The 21,401-nt window shown below is 41.9% G+C and overlaps 1 protein-coding gene across 1 annotated transcript in view; it reads right to left on the bottom strand.

Moving 5' to 3' along the window:
* SLC9A2 (solute carrier family 9 member A2) overlaps nt 1-19,316 on the bottom strand; it is a 35,399-nt gene extending 16,083 nt beyond the window's left edge. The window contains exons 1-3 of the mRNA XM_027445609.3: nt 18,940-19,316; nt 12,980-13,443; nt 7,355-7,605 (exon numbers count right to left, since the gene is read on the bottom strand). Coding sequence (XP_027301410.2) covers nt 7,355-7,605; nt 12,980-13,443; nt 18,940-19,231 — 1,007 coding nt within the window. The 5' untranslated portion in view covers nt 19,232-19,316. The remainder of the gene's footprint in view (nt 1-7,354; nt 7,606-12,979; nt 13,444-18,939) is intronic.
* Nucleotides 19,317-21,401: the final 2,085 nt, after the last annotated feature.

Below are 21,401 nucleotides of genomic sequence, written 5' to 3'. Positions count from 1 at the left end.
CCATGTGATCTGTGCAAGGGTCACTCAAACTGTGTATTTTAAGAGAGGCAGAGCTGAGGAGAGCCAAGCACATCCCTGGAGAACTGGGACTGCTGCTCCTATTGCTGCTGAAGGGCATCAGACAGATGTCCTTCAGACATCAACAGACAGGATGGAAACTGTAGGTGCTGGGGCTAGACTTTACTCCCTTCCCATAAGTAATTTCCCCACCAAACCATTCCTCCTGCAATGGCAGTGACAGTAGCCAGCTCTGCTTTCCTGGTAAAGTAAGCAGCAAGGCTACAGAAAACTTCTCCGCCACTCTAGGACTCTGCTAGTTTTGTGTACACACAGAGCTGACCATGATTTCAGAAGTAAAAAACACAACCAGAAATCATGCTGGCGCTGTTGCACATTTAAAGCACTCACAACTGAATGAAATGCACATCTCAACTGATATGTGAAAGAATAGACAGGACTTGCTATGTCTACAAGTCCTTCATCTAGGCCTGTTAGTAAACACAGGTTCGTAATCAGCAGGAAGAGCAAAGCAAAGAATGACATTACTGTTTGTACGTCATTTGCTCAGGATGGTGTTGTATCCCACAGTGCAGGGATGCCTGAGACTATTCAGCTGCAAAGTCTTCAGGCTTAAAGATGGTTAGCAGTGCTGACTAGAAGATAACCTCAAGGTGGTGCCTCGGAGTAGGGAAGCACAGTCTGAATTGCCTAATAATCATCAAGGTGGGCAACTAGTGCTAGATGAATTGAGAAACAGCTGTCGTTCTTAGTTCTTTTACCTAAGGCAAAAGCATGACTTCCCTCCCTGCAGCCATGTCTTTTCCGATTTCCCAGTTAAAACAGTGTTATACACACCCACTAGTGATTATGAGCCAAATGATACAGAGTAAACCTAAACAGTAATAGAGAAGTGTATTTATGTTGCGTTTTTGAATATAGCCCACGAGGATTTATACCATGGTTACTTATCCCAGTACCACCAGCTTTCAGTTTATAAACACTATTTGCTGACACAGGTGATACCTCCTCCTACTGAAATGTTCACATTGCTCTCTCTCATGAAGGAAGTAGATCAAAAGTGTTCCAGACCCTCCTTGGAAAGAAGCTGAGGAACATTTCCTCATGTCTCATGCAGATTCCAGTGAAGAAAATCTAATTCTGTGTTCTCACTCCAAGCTGTTAGTCCCATCTCTGAACAACTCAGTTGTCCCTGACTGTAAGTGCAAATGGAAAAGAAGGCAGAGGGAAAGCTCAGAACAAACCTACTGACTGGAATACTGGAAAAAACATGTCTAGATTCTTTCTTCTAAAAGTTTTTGTTTGTTTGTTTGTTTGTTTGTTTGTTTGTTTTAAATATCAGAATTAGTAGTAACTTCAAAAAGACCTCAGAATAAAAACTTTCTTAACGTTTTGCAAGAGGTTGTCCCTAACAGAGATTGAGGCTGTAGCTGAGGCTGGCAGACTTGGAAAACATTTCTTTAATTAAATAACTTAATTAAAGTTAGTTTTGTCCAGAAGTTTCTTTCTCTTAAGTCGAGCCAACATGACCTGTTTTGGAGGACAATGGCCACAATGTGATATGTAGTTCTAGATCTCTGACCCAACCAACACGTCCACTGCCCCAAAAGTGACTGGGAAGCATTAGGTCTGCCGGGTGAACCTGGGACATAACATGGACACTGGGAGAGGGCACAGACTACTCCTCTTACCTCTGCTGAGCAGTGCAGACATATCAGGGTGAATAAAAGGCAGGGAAGAGGGTCTTACATGAGGACAGATGCTTCTAGTGGCTTAGAAAGGTAAGTGGATAGGTGTTAAAAGAACAGTGCACCTAACTTGGCCTTCACTCTGCATTTTTGTACAACTACACAGAATCACAGAATTTCTAGGTTGGAAGAGACTTCCAAAATCACTGAGTCCAACCTCTGACCTAACACTAACCAGTCCTCCACTAAACCATATCACTAAGCTCTACATCTAAACGTCTTTTAAAGACCTCCAGAGATGGTGACTCAACCACTTCCCTGGGCAGCCCATTCCAATGCCTAATATCCCTTTCAGTAAAGAAGTTTTTCCTAATACCCAACCTAAACCTCCCCTGGCACAACTTTAGCCCATTTCCCCTCATCCTGTCACCAGGCATGTGGGAGAATAGACCAACCCCCACCTCTCTACAGCCTCCTTTAATGTACCTGTAGAGAGCAATAAGGTCGCCCCTGAGTGCCCTTTTCTTCAGGCTGAACAAGCCCAGCTCCCTCAGCCGCTCCTCATAAGACTTGTTCTCCAGACCCCTCACCAGCTTGGTCGCCCTGCTCTGGACCCTCTCGAGCACCTCCATGTCCTTCTTGTGATGAGGGACCTAAAACTGAAAATACTTAAGGTGCGGCCTCACCGGAACCGAGTACAGGGGGACAAAATCTCTGTACACTTGGTGATACAGAGGCAGATCTAGTCTGCACAATACAAAATGGCCATTTCTATCCAAGCACTAACTACATTCCTAACCAAACCCCAAGACTGAGTAGAACGAAAGCGTGATAAAAACTGTCCCAGGTCCTCACCTGCATTTAGTACCAACATAACAGTCAGCTATCTCTCCTTGTCACCTGATTTCACTACGGTCTTCAATAGAAAGATCCTCTGTGGCCCAAGACTAGCATGCTTTCTGGGAAGCAGATTTTATCATGGCCACATGGCACAATTGAAACACAAATGAAACAATGCAGATTTCATGAGTATGCAACCTTCCTCTTTGCAACTTTCAGTTGTTTAGGTAACATTTCTAGTTTAAGCATGACTAGGACAACCGAGGTCCTGCATTTTTGCCAACACAGACTGTGATGCAGATGCTCTTCACAGCTCTCCTCCTCATTCTGATTTTACAGTTGCCCAAACTAGGGACTTGTCAGAGATCCCACATTACACATGCCTGCACATCTCAGGAAGAAAGTGGGAGAGGACCTGGGCCATGAATGATTTTGTCCTGACATGGAGTGATGACTTGGCCGGGACACATACCCAAGCCTGGGAGCTGGCAAACATTGCCAGGTTCTTCAGTTTACGGGTGACCAACCTCTAAAGAGTATGTGAAGAAGGGTCTCAATTCTACTTATCACATTTACTCTCCAGAACTCTCATATTCAGGGGAAAATCAGCTGCTTGACAGCCACAGACTGCACTGATAGACCTACAGATATCTCAGGTCATGTCACAGCCAATGATGGCTCTCATGTGAAGGCACAGCTTATCTGCCCAGGTATAGCAATTTGGTCACATCCTCACCACCACCAATTGATTGCACACACAGCACAGATGGCACTGGCGCACATGCAGGGGCAGAAAGGGCAATCTAGTAAGAATGCAATGGGCAGACTGCAAAACAGACACTTATAGACACACGGTCTTTTCAGGGTCTCAAAGCTGCAGCTTACTGCCTGATGCATTGTGGCTGTCAGGTCTGCCTCAAAGACAAAACAAAACACTCATTCATATTTATTACCCTCTTAAAATAAATAGTTTTTGTCATTATAGTCATTTAGGAAAGCCCTGTAGCTTGGGGAGTGGGGAAGCATGCACTGGACACTGTTTTTGGATCCTGAGGTAATGGAGACACTGTAAATAGATGTCTGATAAGAATCTGCCACCAGATTAATCGTGATCTTTACAAGGTGTAATTTAAAACACCTACCATGTTTAACCACTGCAAGAATTTAAAGGGACTACGCTCCTATATAAAATATTCTTTTCAGTCAAATTTTGTATTCATCCAATTAGTGTCATCAGCTGAGTTGATTCACTCTTATTCTTCAGATAAGTGCTATTCCAGTGCAAATCACTGTTTATTTTATGAATCTCGTAGCTCTTCAGAATATTTATCTACATTAGAAAAAAAATATCCAGTTGAAGACTCTTCAATTTGAAAATGGTATGGAGATAGTGTTAAAATTCAATATAAAATCAAATCCTTTAAGATTCAATATAAAAGAAAATCCTTTAAATTTTTATTAAGATTTTATGTAGATCACTATAAGATGTTTTTCACAGACTAAATTTTTATTGTCACCATAATCAAATAAAATGCTTACATGTGTTTTATTTCACATTTCTTATCCTCACACATTACTTCTATCTTCCATTTCTGTGACCTGAGGTAGTTGCCTTGGTCAAGAAAAGGAGGGAAAAAAACAGTTAATTGCAATTAACCTGCAGGTTTCTGTGCCTCTGAAGAATAGAAATTCTCCTGCACAAACAGTAGAGTTTCTGTCATGACTGAAATAAACTAGGCCACTGGGTTCAATCCTCATGTTTCCTTGACCTACTAAATTTACAGTAGTTTCAATGTTTGTTCCTTTCAGACTGCTAATTCACTGTTGAAAAAAAAAAAAAAAAAAGAAAAGAAAAAAGAGAGAAAAAAAAGTTCTGCTGCTTCACAGCCTTTACAATAAATTAGTAAGCAGCAAAAGCAGCAAATGCAGTATTATAATTACAAATGGAACTGAGCAGATAACGTTCAGATTCACATCTGCATTTTTCACACCCGTGAATCTGACTCAAGCCAGTCTCTAATTACAGGAGGACCTCCTTCCTCTCCTTCTGGAGAGGACTTTCACACAGCAGCTGGCAGGGACGTGATTCAGTCCCAGAGTTATTTCAGCCAAGTAACTCTGTGCAGGGGTTTCACATGGATGCTTCATGAACCATTTGTCCCCAGGGTGAATACACAGATTTATCAGGGGAGGGTACCTTTTATTCCCCTCTGCTCCTTTGGCAGCAGATTTCTACTTGCACAGAAAGGAGGCATTCTGTGTGTCATAATATTTATGTAAAAATCTTATTAATGCAATAACACTGCATGTTCCTGCTTATGTCCTGTGCCTGAAGTGTGGTACTGTGTGTACCTGCAAGGCTTTGTGGAGTATCTTTAAGAACCTGGTTATGAAGGAAGAGGGAATCAATAGTTCAGCAGACTCAGACTTCCCCGTGGGCTGAACTACAAATGGACAAAGAATCATGTAATGACTGAATGAGCTGGGTTGTGAGAGTCACCCCAAGGTCATTTGGTCCACCTGCTTGCTCAGAGCAGGGCTGCCTTTGAAGTCAGAACAGAGTCATCGTGACTCAAGGTACTCTCTGCAAAACGTGGCAACGGGCTCAGTACCAGTGCGTGCTGTGCTCTGACACAGGGTAAGAGATTCTCCCTAGCTTGGAGACTAATGAAATGCAAAGAGCACGAGGTAAGATTTACTCCCAGGTGATGTGGGGATTACAGGAGCTGTAAGGCCCCCTGCAGGGAGGGGGCACGCTATATGTCTCATGATAGCAGAGAGTCTACACCTCTGCAGAGAGCCCTTTGCCCTTCCCATCAGTGCCACCGAGGTATCCAGCTCCCTCAGCTGATACAAAATATACGTAGAATCAAAGCACATTTAGGACATTTTAAAGATAACTTCTGTTGTGTTGTTGGAGGGAAACAAACAAACAAAAACTAAAACAAAACCTCAATGTTTCCTCTACTGTTTTGCACCCACTCAGAGGATGGGAAAGGAAAGGAAAGGAAAGGAAAGGAAAGGAAAGGAAAGGAAAGGAAAGGAAAGGAAAGGAAAGGAAAGGAAAGGAAAGGAAAGGAAAGGAAAGGAAAGGAAAGGAAAGGAAAGGAAAGGAAAGGAAAGGAAAGGAAAGGAAAGGAAAGGAAAGGAAAGGAAAGGAAAGGAAAGGAAAGGAAAGGAAAGGAAAGGAAAGGAAAGGAAAGGAAAGGAAAGGAAAGGAAAGGAAAGGAAAAGTTTACTCGTTCGTTGTGAAACAATGGTGTGCTGGTTCCAGGCACTGGAATGCACCAGTTCCACTTAGCCACCAGCAGACCCATGGTGCCCTTTCCATTTTACCCCAGATGCAGAATGTCCAGTTCAGTATTTTCATGCACACTGATAGATATTTTTTTTTCCATGCACAGTTTAGCCACACGTTTTTAGTTTAGAAGCCCTTTAAGTATTTGATCATAGGATGTCAAGGACATTTGACTTAAGAAGTGGAGGAAACTAGAAACCACACAAATGCTATGAATAGAAGCTAGGGAAAGAGATGGCTCATTTATGAACTCGGTCAAAGTGGATGCATATGTTACTTTATTTAGTCTCATATCAGAGAAAGAAACCCGTGTAATCTTTACATCTTTACTTATATTAAAGTACTAACCCTTCTGATTTCATGGCATATTTCTATCTTTATACAACTGAAATCATCAGCTACTAGTTTCCTTGTAAATTGCTTCCTGGCCCCAGAAAACGTTATACTGACAGGACTACAATATCAAACCTATCTTCACTTTCTTAAAGCATAATCATCAAACGAGGTATTATAAAGTATCAGTGATACTCAGAAGCAACATATGAGCTTTCAAAAACAACTATGCTTCTAATGCCTGAATGACTCACATTTGCCACTAGAACAATACAAAGTCATTAAGGAAGGTCAGCCTTTAAAAATATTACTTGGAACCAAAGAAAACCATATATCAGGTGTCATAAAGGCTCTTTCTAAAGTTGAGGTTGCTAGAGTATAAACAGCACCAAATGAGAGTCCGTGCTCTAACTTTATTGAAGCCCAGGAGTGAAAACCCAAGGAGGGAAAATATTTTTATGTGTTAGCAGTGGGAAGAATAATATTTTTTTTTGTACATAATGATGTATGCAGAAAGCCTTGTACTACACAGGCACATGTATGAATATATGAAACTAAAGTGTTATACTACCATAGGACTAGATTCTGCAAATTCTACATTCATCCAGTCCTTACTGTACTTGTAATCCAGCAGGAGTTTGCCTGGATGATACATACATTGTCTTCATTGACTGGCATTTACTGGCTGCTCACATGACTGTGTGAAGATGTAGTTTCACAACACGTTGGCATCAGCAGTGAAGCCAGCTCATGAGGTTCGCAGCCACCACTCCCACTCCCTGCCAACCACTGCTGCCCCCACGTCACTCTGTGCCACCCCTGAGCCATGCCTTTGTGACTGGTGGCAGGGTCATATGAGGACTTGGGTCACCAACCGAAATGGGTTATGAATAACCCCACCGAAAATACAAGGGATTATTTTTAACTTGGAACGTTTCAAAGATATGGTTTATGGTGTGATGCCACGGGCAGTTTTAGTGACACAGCTGGTGTGGTGGCAAGCTGAGACAATGGGATGGAAGCAGGAGGGGAGAGGCCGGAAATCCTCAAGCCAGCTTTGATGCCATGCACAGTGGAATGAGGCCACATGGCAGAGTTTGCAAAATCTGGTCCTCTCTGCAGTTCCCTTTGGCATTCTTATCTGGGTGCTATAATCACTGAAGTTTGGGGTACTTACGCCATGATGCCCGAGAGATGAAACATTTCAGCTGTTATGTATGACAAGTAACTGTACAGGAAGACAAAGAGTGGCTCAATCACTCGGATTTTATGGGTGAAACGGGTGGTAAAGGCTGCTACAAATCCCAAAAGGATTCCAATCAATACTCCACCGATCCCCACTATAAAGAAGTTAGCAATTCCAGCGAATACATCAATAACCTTAATTGTGCTCATCTGGCAGAAAGACTTGAACAAATTGTACAGGACCTATGAGAAAAAGAAAAAAGCACATCATGTTTCTGAATTCTTTTTAATTTCCTTTTGTGTTATCATGTTCCTCTGATTCAATGTTGGACTTTGTATTTCTCTATCTATCTTGAACACACTTTTGAGATATGCTGCTGTTTACTTCTGACATTTGTGTCCTCCACAAATATCAGGGAGATATACAAAGAAGGGTAAATATAATTATTCCCATTTTTGCAAATGGAGACAAAAGACTGCAGTGTCTCAATTGACATCATTCTGCAGGCCAGGAGCGTAGTCATGATTAGACTCCTTACCTGGCTGATTCAAAGACCTGTCTAAAGCTCTACCTAAACTTTTTTTAAACTCATTCATTTGCAGAGCTTCTAATTTCCCTTCAAATGGCTATTTCAGATTTTCCCCAGAAGCAAAGAAATAAAAAAGGAGGAGGAAAAAATACAGCTTCATAATTGGTGAAAATTCATGTTATTTTCAACCGTGGTTGAGCTACATAGGACACCAAGAGCTGCAGCACTGAATTAGACTGTAGATCTGTCTGGTATGGGGGAAATGGACTGTGACCATCCCAAGAATTACAAGAAACATAGCATTCATGAAGTGGTCTTTCTCTACTAACCATTAGGAATCCAATGATTTAAAGACTTTTCAAACTTGAGATTATTTCTAGAGATGTGGATTTAATTCCCATTAGAAGACTTCTTAACATGTATTTGCCCAGTTTCATTTTCAAAGTTCTTACAACAGTCCTCCTAAACAAATGAGGTCAATGAGATTTTTGTATTTTCTTGGCCAGAAATCCTTTTTGTTCTATGCAGGAAACAGAATGATATAAAGTCCAAATTTCTCTAACATTCAGTATGCTAGTTACTACTTAAAAGACTACAACAGAATCAGTCACTCCTAAAGAAATCTTAAAGGGTCTCCCCTGTTACAGATTTATTGTATGTGTGCTCCGAGCCATGCGATATCATGATGGCTATGTGGCCTCCTTTTCCAGCCCAAAGCTTGGTCCTTCTCCTCTTACAGAACGCATCTAAACCAGAAGTGTAAACTAGGGTCACAGGTTAAGCCACCTTGGACATAACAAACACCAGGCTAGGCAGCTTGGACAGTTTATAGGAGCTAAACCTCTGCTTTCTTTCTGGGCTTCTTAGTAGACCAAACAGGTTTCTCTATCAGAAATGCTATTTGAGAGAACAATGTTTTATCAGTACTTGAATTGTGCCAACAATGTAGGTATTTGAATACTGGGAGGGATTTTTCACCTTTGCAGTCTTGTTCTCTCTCACATGACAGAAAGAAAGTTGTACAGATCTTCTTGGCCAAAATTTGAGAGGTCTTACACAGGTATAAGTCCTCACTAAAGACTAATGCGAAGACATGGGCTATTAGGGGTCCTTTAGGCTAAGTGAAAGGAAAGAACTGAAAAAGAAAAGAAAAAATATATATTCCAGTGCAAGCACGAAAAAAAAAGAAGGTTAAATCAAACATAGCAGGGTCACCGGTAATTTCTGATTTTCATTACAAAGCAACAAAAAGGGCAAGAGCATGAGCACAAACTGTTCATTGCCTAAGAACGATACCCTCGGGAAGAGTCCACATAGGAGAAGTGTCATTTTTCACCTGGGCAAACCCATTCACCTTGCTGCTGTGAGGCAGACTACCAGCCTTTTTTTGCCCTGTTCCTTCTACTGTGTCCCATGCAGGACACAAAAGTAATGTCATATGCTCCAGTGGTTTTCAACCTGTTTTGATTTGTGGACCTTATGAATTTACATGGAGAAAAGCATAACAGAATTAAGCCTCCTGACAATAGCTATGCCTTTATTTTTCGCCCTAAAAAGAATAAAATAATAATAAATAATTAATAATAAATAAATAATTAATAATAATAATAATAATAATAATAATAATAATAAAAATAAACCCTCAAGTCCACAGACTCCCAGGGCTTTCCAAATCACACGCTGAAGAAAAAAATACTGCTGTCTTGTGTCAAGCAAGGAGAGGAGTTTCCTTGAGTCATTTCTTGGTACTTGTGACTACTCAGGCTTGTGTTATTCTTCAAGACATTTACAGAATTTGACCTTGTAGAATAGTCACTTGGTATGTATTATGGAAAGTGACTATTTTCTTTAAGTGGTGTCAAATTGTTTTACATTTTCAAAACTAACTATATAAATATATTTATATGTACAGCAAGTCTCTGAGGTAAGGCCACTGAGAGCCACTTGTACAGAAGCATGTAATTGTGACCTCCGCAAGCAACAGCCTTTTCATAACATCACCTCATCTTCACAGAGAAGTACTCACACTGCAAATTGAACGGAGCCTGGTTCCATCAGACATCCCTACAAATCTTGAGTCTGTTGCCAGAAGTTACTTGAAAGAAGAAAAGCAAAGTTCATGGTTCAAAACCAGACTGCTGTGCTAGAAGCAGCAGCTAGGACTATGGAATGTCATGAATACAATTTCAATCTCGTCCTTATTGTTCTTTATTTGCACTACTGTACATGAGATCATAATCAGGTTCAGTTCCCTTTTACTCTACAGGTAGTTCAGTTTTACAGCTCTCTTTAAGCTTTCAGGTGAGTTAAACAACAGCAACACTAGACACATTTTGCAATGCTTTTGGTATGAGAACCGGTTTTTTTCAAGTTCAAGATTTGCATTTACTCAACATCCTTTAGCTGAACTCGCTGAAGGTTGCAACAAATAATATCAGTCACCAATCCTTTCTTAATCGTGTCTCAGAGCATCTCTGCTCTTCCTAGATGTTAATTGCTTATTTTCATCAGTTCTCAGTTATTAGTTTTTAATTCTGAAATTACTTTAAAGCACTCTAAAATAATGTTTTCACTAGAGGCAGAATACAGAGTACTGCTGCAATGTTTTCTAACAAGGGAATAATATTATTGCAATGACACTAACTCCATCCCTGTGATTTTAAGCCCAGGACTGAAATTTGAACTGCTAACACTCAGTTTCATCTCTGATCTTGCCATTTAGTATTATCATGGTAGTTATCACTGAACCAGGAGGCTAGTAAAGCACCAACCCGAATGAGAAGCACTGCAGCTGACAGGCAAACATTGCCTTCAGGCAAATTCAAGCTCAGAAATTCCACCAGTAGGATAAATGGATTGTCCAAATACACAGGCCTATCGTGAAACCTATCAGGAATGCAAGATCATCTGAGAAGCACAGCAGAGCTGAGATTCCTAACAAAAGAAAAACTTTTATTAGGAACAGCCTGGAAGTGCAAGCAGGTTAGCAGGAAGAAGGCCTTAAAGTATTTAGAAAGCATGGTTACTGAAGTCACACTGTACTGCACTGCCTGTCTGTGTAGCCCCCAGGTTTTGTGGTACTTTTGTGGTTTAGTGGCTGGTGTCTGCAGGCAGGAATTGGGCAGTCCAGGCTGCTGGCCAGCCCAACTTCAATATCCCTCCCACCCCATCCCCACATCCCACTGAAGGCACCCATGCTACCCTGTCCACACTGCAGCAAGAACTACTCTGGCAGCACCGCCATGGGGACAGGAGGCAAAGTCCACTAAGCACACCCCACAGAGAACTCATGCAATGGTCTGGGTCATGTTTTAAGTCTAAGCACATGATTGCAGGTGTGCAAAACCATAACAGGGAGCCATTAGCAGGCCAGTGCGTAGCATGTGGAAACCACCTGGTCTGCTGCCAAATACCACCTCTAAGCAATAGCTGGGAAGTAAGACTGAACACACTCCAAATCCCTTTCACTCCCTCATGAATATATGCATGGCCAGTGCCATATGTTCAGTTGGTCCTACAGGCTCCTCAGAGTACCTCTCCCCGTGCTGGGGTGTTTGGGAAGGCAGTGTGCAAGAAAGGACCCTAAAGAAGGCTATAATGATGCCTACAGGAAATCTGCATATCATGGTTATTTAATTGCCATGCCAGTACCTATAAAAACAGTGCCTTGAAGTAATCTGCCGTGTCACACACAAATACATCCGTCATCAGGATGCAGTGTTTTGCTAGCAAATCTGGATTAACTGCTGCTCCAGTGGAAAGGCGATTGATTTTGTGATTGGAAAAAGCAATTTCAGTTGGAAACAAAAAAATAAAGAAGAAAAACCTTTATATTAACATAAAAGTAGCCCCCTTTCCCCTTAAATAATAACAATATGGAAAAGAATTCCCTTGCATGAGTGGTCATTAAGAGTGAATAGTGACAAGGCACAGCCATGGCTAAACTGCCAAGTTATTTGAAACACAGTATTTACACCCACTGTTTTCCATGACTGCTTTAGGTAACAGATTAGTCAGAACAGGCAGTTTCAGCTGAAAGCTAATGCAAAAAGTTAGGCTTTAAGGCAAGGCCATGCAAGGGGATGTGATTCGGCTGACTGCATAGCAGCAGAGTCAGGTAAAACATGAAGCCTAGGAGAACAAAACAGTATGGGCACACAAGAAACAATTGGTATCAAGGCTCAGATGAAATGTTTGAGAAATGCATGTGTTAAGCAGATGAGGCAAAGTCCTAGAGAGGAGGAAAACCAAAGGACAGCTCTGCATGGAGTGGGACAGTAGATAAGATGCCAGTGACAGAGACAGGGATGGTGCAGACCCAATTCATGTACATTCATGATCCTTCTGGAATACTAAAAAAAAAAAAAAAAAAAAAGGATTTCCATGGCTTAGAAAACAAAAAGTATGCCAGGACATAGTTAACATGGGCAGGGTTTCAAGCAAGACATGGCTAAATGGAAGTAATGTTCCAGACATGGTGTCACCAGGTACAAATGAGGGGCGTTGGGGGTGTTAGCGGAATTTGCAGATTGCTGTCTTCAGGTCAGCACCACAAACCCAGTTCAGCTAGTTAATGATTAGAAACATCTACCTCCGGGTAGCTGTCCTATCTCATCTGTAGCCTGGGAGAAATGTATAGGTGGTCTCAGTGCAGTTCCAACTGGACAGGCACATGCAAATGCCTAGCATCAAGTGGATCCTGTGCCTGTGGTAGCTCAGTGACTGGCCCATTCTCCCTGCGAACTTGCAGGGACACTCTACATTGGCCCTTTTCCCTCTCCTATGCAATGATATTTATGCAGGTGAGTTTAGGATTACGGAAGTAACAGAATTAAAAGATACAGAAACTAAAGAGGTCAGGTAGTAAAATCACTTGAGCAAATATGCTACCATTATGTGTTGCTCTGCTCTAGTTAGGCTATTGTAGTTTCTAAACATAAAGAGAATTACATAAATGCATTAGCACTTACTGACTTCCCTCTTTCAGCAAACTGCAATAACCACACACATACAAGAAGATATAACACAGTGACATGCAAAAAATCATTTATCATTTTTATCAACTCATCATTTATCAAGTAACTTACCACAGTTATAGCATCATTCAGCAATGACTCTCCAAACACCAGGATGTAAAGCTGCTCATTGACATGAATATTTTCAAAAACAGCTAGCACTGCCACAGGATCCACAGCTGAAATGAGGCTGCCAAAGAGCAAATTCTGCAGCAATGTGATATCAGTCAAACCAAATGCACTGATTTGGCAAATTCCATAAAGTGAAATCCCAATGCCAATGGCATTCCAGAGTGTGCCTACCACGGCATACCAGAATATAGTACCAAAGTTCTCAAAGAAAAGACGAGTTGGCATAAAATATCCAGCGTCGAGTACAATCGGTGGTAAAAGATATAAGAAGAAAACATCACTGCTCATTACAGGTGGGGACTTCTCCTCTGCTCCAAAAATAATGCCACCAAGAAGCAATCCAACCAGAATAAGGAGGCAGCTTTCAGGTACTATTGAGGGCAACTTGTGGTAAAGATGAAAGCCTTCAAAGGAAATTCAAACACAAGAAAGTGAAATAGTTATTTGCACAGAATCCAAGACTATTCTGGATTCTGTTATCTTAGTCTCTATAGTAAACAAACAGCAATTGCAGGGCAAGCTCATTTTCATTGCAAAGACTGAAATGGACCGCTACAACAGGTAAATGTACATTTGTGAGCTACAGCAGTTAATTCAGTTAATTTGGTGGAGAATCAATTTAATAGCTAGATTTTCAAGCTAATAGAAAAACTATTGCCCTGTTTGTGAAAGTGTGGGGTTTTTGTTTGTATGTTTGTTTTTTACATAAAGTGGAATACCCCAGAAATGTGATCCAAAGACTTTTACAGGGTAAATTACACCTGAGAGAAAAAAAAAAAAAAATCAAAGTAACAACACCTTCCTCCATGGACAGCTTCACAAAGAAGCTTAAGAAATACACTCATTTTATTTTTAGGTGTGCTTTAGGGTCTCAAAGCTAGAGGAACTACCACATTTGACCTGCATTCACTCACCTATAGTCACTTCATTAGAGACCATGAGGAGCACTCCAAGACACATTCTTTTAACTTTAGTGGAGCCTTCAAATTAATTTCACACACACACACAAAAAAACACGTGTTTTTCATAAAGTGACAATAAATTGCAACCTGTACTATTATACTCATTCTTCTCTGTTATATGAATTATAGTAGTGTCAAGAGTCTCTCATAAGCAGACTGTGCAAAGTACTTAAAAAAAAAAAAAAATTAAAAAATTCTGAATGACGACTTAAAGACTGTTCCATAGCTCAAAGCCAAATAGTTTTGATTTAAAGATTCTGATTACTTTTAGAAATTGATTACTTTTTTTTATTTTTTATTTTTAATTTATTTGTGTGTGTGTGTGTGTGTGATGAATGGGAGATGTTCCAAAGGAACTTAATTGGAACTTACTTTGGCCAATCTAATGGGATGGTCAACCATATGCACCAAGGTCACATTCCAGGTCCTGGCGATACCAATCTTTTCCAGACTCCTCCTTATCTATATTTGGCCCACATAATTATATAGAAAACTATCCACACCCACAAGATCCTACAATTCTTGCCTAACTAAAAAGCATTTAAATTATTTTAAATGAGAGCTGCACGGAAACACTGGGTGTGGTAATAACGGGCGTCTATTTCAGTAAAACTATTTCAGTAAAAATCACACCTGTAGCTGAAACAGTTAAACTAGTACAAACTTGGAATAGTTCACATCTAGTTTACCAGTTCCAGGTTTCTGTATCTTGTGACACTGATTTTGTTAATTCTCCTCTCATCATAGATTTTTTCTGAGTTAAAAAAAAAAAGCCTGAGTTTATAGTTAGGAAAAACAAATGGTTAACAAGGACTAAGGGGGGAGTTGTTTTAATTTACAGATTTATACTTACATATTCAATAACTGTTAAAGCTACTTTTAAAAATAAGCAACTCAAGCTTTTTTTTTTTTTTTTTCCCTCTGGATGAATACAGTTTTTAAAAATTAGAAACACAGCCTATGTGATGTGTCAGAAGAACTGCCAAATTCACTATAGTTCCTCGAAACAGGAATCACCAATATCCAGTCTATTGCATGGGCAGAATAGGTAATGACCCTGGAGACACAAGAATTGCCTTCTGGACACTTGACTCTTCACCTTTCAGCTACTTCCACTTAAACATTTTATGGTTTGCCTTAGTTTCTGCAGTGGCAGGATGCCAAAATTTCTATTGCAGTGATTGAAGTTTCTCCTGGCTAAGTAGGTTTTGCTAGAAGAAAAGTTTTTAAAAGTCTTCTAAAAGTACCTTCAATAATTTTCTAAATAAAAAATGAAAAGAAGAGAATTTTTATAAATACTGCGTTCAATGAAAAACAAACAAACAAACAAAAAACTCCCAGCCACTTCTAACACAAAGGCAATGATATGTCTATTATGAATATAACTTTTTTTTTTTTTTTTCCTTTACAATTCACTGTTTGGAAACCTTATGTCTTCTCAGAGCTTTTGGGACTCTACCTCATCCTTGAAGGTAACATAAAGGCTCCTTATATTTATTGTATTTAACTATGTTAAATGTGCTTTTTATCCATGTAAGCCACATCAAAACTCCTAAAAGACTATCCGCCTCTGTGAAAGGCATTCACAGGTGATCTCAGGAATAAGCTGTGGTTCCCCACTTATGGGAAGATGGCCAGGAGATGGCATCCAGTGCACACCAACTCAGGCACAGGTGTCCGGCAGGGTGAGGGACATCTTCCCTGCTCTGACAGATCCACAGCCACATTGCCTGCAGCGTCCTGGGAGCAGATCCCCAGCAGCACATGACTATTTGGCCATTTATGCTGAACCCAGGACCATAGCTACTTTCTCCTCCTCTGACCCAGCTCATTTTTAGACTCCTGACTATGCAGTGGAAGCACGGAAGATGTTTGCCCTCAGGCCACTGGGCATTGCCTAAAGTGCAAGTTCAATATTCTTCAAAATGGAAGTCCTTAGAGCCCTGGTTTCCCACTTCTTGGGTGAAATCCAATACTTTCTGATTCTGAAAATGCTATTGAGACATGTACTTATGATTATGTGTGAGTTTTCCAAGGGCACTCTGAGTTCAGGTGCTGAACAGTTTAAACCTTTTTTCGGGAAAGAAGTGTTGGAAAGATATCAGTTCAGTTCCCAGAAGCAGCACTTCTAATCGTGTATTTGTGATTAAATGTAGTAATGGGAATCTGGATGAGTTAGAGAACATTCTGTAAGTTTAGAGGCGTAGGAATTCAGCAAAACTGGGCAGTAAGCAGATGAGCCTCACTGCCTAGGCACCACAGCATGCTTGCAGTGCACTGGATACCACCTAAAGCACTGGTGGAGTCCATCAGCATGTTAGTAACATACCTCATTTGTGGTATCACCACACAAGATAATAAATAACTAGAAGTAGCCAGAAATTAGCAATTATGTTCAAGGCAATTTCTTAGATTTCAAAATGTGCTCTTGTTTTATCTTGGAATATACACAGCCTGTTCCTAACTTCTTTGTGAAAATGTACTTCATCAAAACTTTTAAGTTCTGCCTGACAACTTCAAGTTTTCCTTTCCCATGCTACGTTTTGTGCTCTCTCTAAACTTAGTCTGCAGTGGCAGGATCTGAAAAACCTTTCATATCTGTAACAATAAGCACATTTTGGAATCTTTCTGCTTCAATGAAACTTCTCTTCTACAAAATCACATTTGTTCAAAAAGGCTCCAACCAGGCAACAAGCAGGTGCTGCGATACAGTTTTCTTTGGGATCCTACACACGCTGTGAGAACTGTTATTAAATTTGGCCATATCTTCTGAGCTCCTTGCAGCAGAGAAGAACTTAGGGCTCTGCTCATAAAGGTTTGCTGTTCGGCAGTGCCATGCGTAAGCGCTCAGTGCCTAGCCCCAGAAAGGAATTTGCGATGCCAGATTAAGCACCTAAATTTCCTGGGCAGTGCGTGAGTCTTGAGGTGGCATGACACAGGAGAGATGCCTGTGCTGCCCAGCAGGAAATGCTGGAGAAAGGAATCTATGGGAGAGCAGCCTCTCTCACAGGCTCAGAGAGATGGGCTGAGAAACTCCTCTCTTCATCCCATTGAACTGAAATGGCCCAATCCTAGAAACACAGTGGGATGTGGTAGAGCCAACGCTGCTCTCTTAAGAGTTACACAATTCTGGTCTGGGCTACCTATCAAAGAGGACACAAGTGAGTGCAAAATTAACACTGTGGGAACATGGTTTAGGAGTGATGAGAGTCTGTGCTGGGCAGGTGTAGTGACCCGATGCAGTGGCTGGATAAGGGAGTGCAAAAGGAGCTCCGGCAGCAAGAACTGGATGTTCCTAATTCCTGTCCTGGAGTCAGGGCCCCTGCAGGTAGGCGTGGTGGAGCCAAGTGCAGCCACACCTAGGGCCTCCCTTGGATCCAGCCCTCATTGCTTAGTACACATTCGTAACAGCAGGGATAACATTCTCGATTAGCCACATCGGCTTTCATTCAGTATAAATGAAAACATTTTCAAATTATAGGTATATCTCCTCACTTATGCTCTCTGCATATTTATTTCACTGCAGTCAGCTTGGGAAATAAAAGTAGCTAAGTCTCTTTGTCTCTTTTTTTTTATTTTATTTTTTTTTTTGCCTATTCACTAGCAAACTGACAGTTATAATGAACACAGTCCTGCAGAATCTACATATTACTGTGTATGTGTTTACACATTTCAAATGGATTGCCAGTAATCTTTAATAAAACATAAACTTTTTTCATTAGTCTTAGATTATTCAAGAGTTCTTGCTGTATCAAGACTCAGAAGCCAGAGCAATTTTGCAGTACTTAATTGGCTGAGATTAATTCTGTACCAAACTCTGTATTTTCTGGCTATAACAGTTCATGATATATTTGAGAGTATCATATTTGAACTACAGCCTGATTCTATGCCTAATATGCCTAATCACATACTCAAGGCTAAACATGCATATTTAATGCATTAATATACATGCAACCTTAACGGATGCAGTGTATAATAATAAATCTGTGGAAAGTAATGAAGCTACAGCAAGTAGGGGAGGGGATCAGGCTGCCAATTTGAACACTAACTGGTGGCTGGAGGTAAGCACAAATTTTTGGTTTTGGAGAATTCAATTACCTGTCTTGCAATACGTAATTAACATGATATGGTCCATTTAAATGCCACAGGCGGAAGTCAAAGTTTTAAGTCGTATCAAACTGTTTTGCCAGAGTGAGTATGATTGAAGCTTTTACCAAAATCTGTGCTGCCAGGTCTGACTTCTGATTTAAATAACTGGAGTATGAGTACACTTTTTTTTTTAATTTTTGTCTCCCTCAGCTTTATCCCTGACATTAAGACTACCTTTTTGTTAACAAGATACAGAGTTTTACTGATTTTTACATAGCTCGGTAGGACACCTCTACCTCACATTCTTCAGATTATTATATTGCACTCATTTTTCTGCCCGGACCATAGAAAGCTCATTAAAAACACGCTATATAAACCTCACAAAACAGTCAAACTATGCAATACAAATAATTTCCACATGAGGGAATTAGTGGCCTTTCTCACTCATTCAGCGCCGCATTTTTCATCTTTCCCGGGACATGAGCGAACGGTGGGAAAGCGCAACGAGGAGGCTTCCTCATAAATATTTGCTTTCCATCGATCTGTTGTTCTGTTAGGAAGCTGTCATTATAGCCGGCGTTATTTTAAGAGAAAGCGCTCAAATGACAGCAGGAACGACCGAGGACGGAAGGGGCTGAGTGAACTCCCGGCGCCGGTGCTTTCGGGGCCGGGGGGGCATCGCCCTTCTCCGCGACCCTTTTCCCAAGCCCGGCTCCCCCGGCTGTCACCACAAGTCACGCCGGGATGTCCATGCCGCCGGAGCATCGCCAGCCCCGGGACCCCCGGGGAAAAATGAAGGGGAAAAGGGATGGGGTAGCGGTGAGTGGGGTTGTTGGTGGCGGGGCTCACCGATCTTAGCGAGGGACGCCAGCAGGATCCAGAGGGTGATCTCGAAGGGGATCTGCACGTGGGGGTAGTCCAGGGTGAAGACGTGCAGCCTCGTCTCCTCGGAGGCGGTGCCGCCGGGGCTCGGCGGGGTGCCGGAGCCCATCACCGTGCCGTCGGGCGCCGGGCTCCCCGCGGCCGCACTCTGCTCCGCCGCCCCCGCCGCCGCCAGCACCGCCAGCACCGGCACCAGCCGCAGCAACAGCCCCGGCCCGCAGCGGCTCGGGGGGTCGCCGCCCCCGACGCCCCTTCCCATGGCGCCCCCCCCGACGCCCGGCTCCCGGCTCCTCGCCGCTGCCCTACGGCCCCGCCGCCGCCACCATCCCGCCGCCGGCACCTGCCGCCGCCCCGCCGGCTCCGCCTCCTGCCGGGCACTGGGCGAGCCCCGGCACCCGGCTCCGCTCCCCCCCGCGCCGCCCCCTGCACGCCGCCGGGCCCTGAGCGGGGGGAAAGGCAAAGCACGGAGCCGGGGGGTAAAGGGGCGATGCGCTGTAGGCACCTGTGGGTAGGCTCCTAGGTGGGTGTGCGTGCCCCTCCGCACACACCGGTGCGTGTGTTTTAATCGTAGGCGCACAAAATCAACGTGCATCGCTATAAATGCACACACGTGTGAGCCCGTATGCCCATATATCGCCGCTATCTGCTGCAGGAAAGGGGCTTCTGCCAAACACGTCAGAGGAGACATTCTGTCCCGGCAAATTAAGGGTTAAATTCTGTTAATTTAGAGTTAAAACAACGTATTCTGTTGTTTATATATGAGGTACATATATACGCATACACATTCTGTATAGTATATAACATAACATATATGAATGTATATGTTATCTGCATGTTGCCCCCATCAGACATATGACAACACACAGCATAACTGTGTTTACACACACACACATATATATACATATATGTATAAATACATGCATACATTTATATATACATGTGTGTTGCCGATACTGAACACATCGCTGGCAAAATGCTGCTCCTGTAGAAAGCAGTGGAAATGTGTCACAGGTTTCAGCAAGGCTGGTGTTCCCCCGCCTAATGCTGAGCAGCAGCTTTCCATTTTTTCCTGCAACAGTAGAATCACGGTCGTGGTTTACTCACAACTTCAGCACTTATGAGTAATATGGTATTCCAAAGCTCAAACTAATAAAATCTTTATGGCATGCCACTCTGCACACCTTTATGGCAAAGCATATCTCTCTTGTCCTCAAATAAACCAAAAGCCAGCAGTAAGAGCTTCCTTTTTGTTCCCCAAATGGCTAAAAGTAGCCAGTGGCTGTTGTTTCTGTAGAGAGTTAAAGCTAAAGCTCTGAATCAATTAGCTGAGTATCTGTAGCTGTCATTCATCCCATAACCTGAAAACAGGGCACTACACCTATGGCTTTAATGACAAATTCTTAAACATGATGCCAATTAATTTTTTTCTTTAGTTTATGTACAAGGAAGCCAGAAGAACACATCTGAAGTTCTAACCAGGGTATACTCCACCTAGCTGCATGGGATTTCTTCATAAGCCTTTTTCTTTGTTATACTATATTCCTTGAAATGAGGGAAACGGATATTGCCAATTCTGAGGACATTTCCTTTAAATGGAAAACGATAAAAAGGAAGAAGAAAAAAATAAAATAAAAAAAAATATATATTGTTCTTGAATCTCCTGGTTCCTGGCAGAAGACCAGCCATAAGAAGTCAAGCCTCTGGGTGAAGGAGATGGCATTCTCTCTCACACGCAGATCAGACTGTAAATCATGACTTTAAAATAGCTGCTCTGCTAAGAACATTACAGACCTCTCTAGTTATCTGACCTGTGTCTTCAGGATATTACACTGGACTGAGTGTTATCTTCAATAATGTCAATGAGAAAGCATTGGCAAGAGCAAGCCGACAGTGTAATTGTAAGTGTAATCATTCAAATATTCTCCCATCCACCCTTTTCTCTAAAATCACTTCATATTTTCCCTCTGAACACCAGGCTGAACATTTTCAAATTGCCACAAGAGGGGAAAGAAGGAGCCATTGGGTGGGAAAGAGATGAAGCACACAGAGCTGATGGAAGAGCCCTTCTCATGGAAAATGTTCTTCATTGCTGCTGTCACAGGCAGTGAGGGATGACAGAGCCCGGCTGCTGCATGCCAGCAGAGGCAGAGCAGTGTTTTGGTTCCTTTAGTCATAGTTTATCCCAGACTCTGGAATATGGGCACTTTCCCAGGGCACCGACCACATGTTTGCCACCACTTGTCCCCTCTCCAAAATCAAAAGGGCACACAACACAGGAATCTTTCTAGCTCTGACACTGGTGTGGGTACTAGACTATTTTATTATTACCATATTATTATTAATAATAGAAATATTATGAAAATGAGAAGCTGGTAAATGGGAAGAAACATCAAACAAGGGAAAGACATTAATCGTGACACTGGTGACTT

The sequence above is a fragment of the Anas platyrhynchos genome, chromosome 1 (genome assembly GCF_047663525.1).
Source record: "Anas platyrhynchos isolate ZD024472 breed Pekin duck chromosome 1, IASCAAS_PekinDuck_T2T, whole genome shotgun sequence".
NCBI lineage: Eukaryota > Metazoa > Chordata > Aves > Anseriformes > Anatidae > Anas > Anas platyrhynchos.
This window is presented reverse-complemented; position numbering and strand designations above follow the sequence as displayed.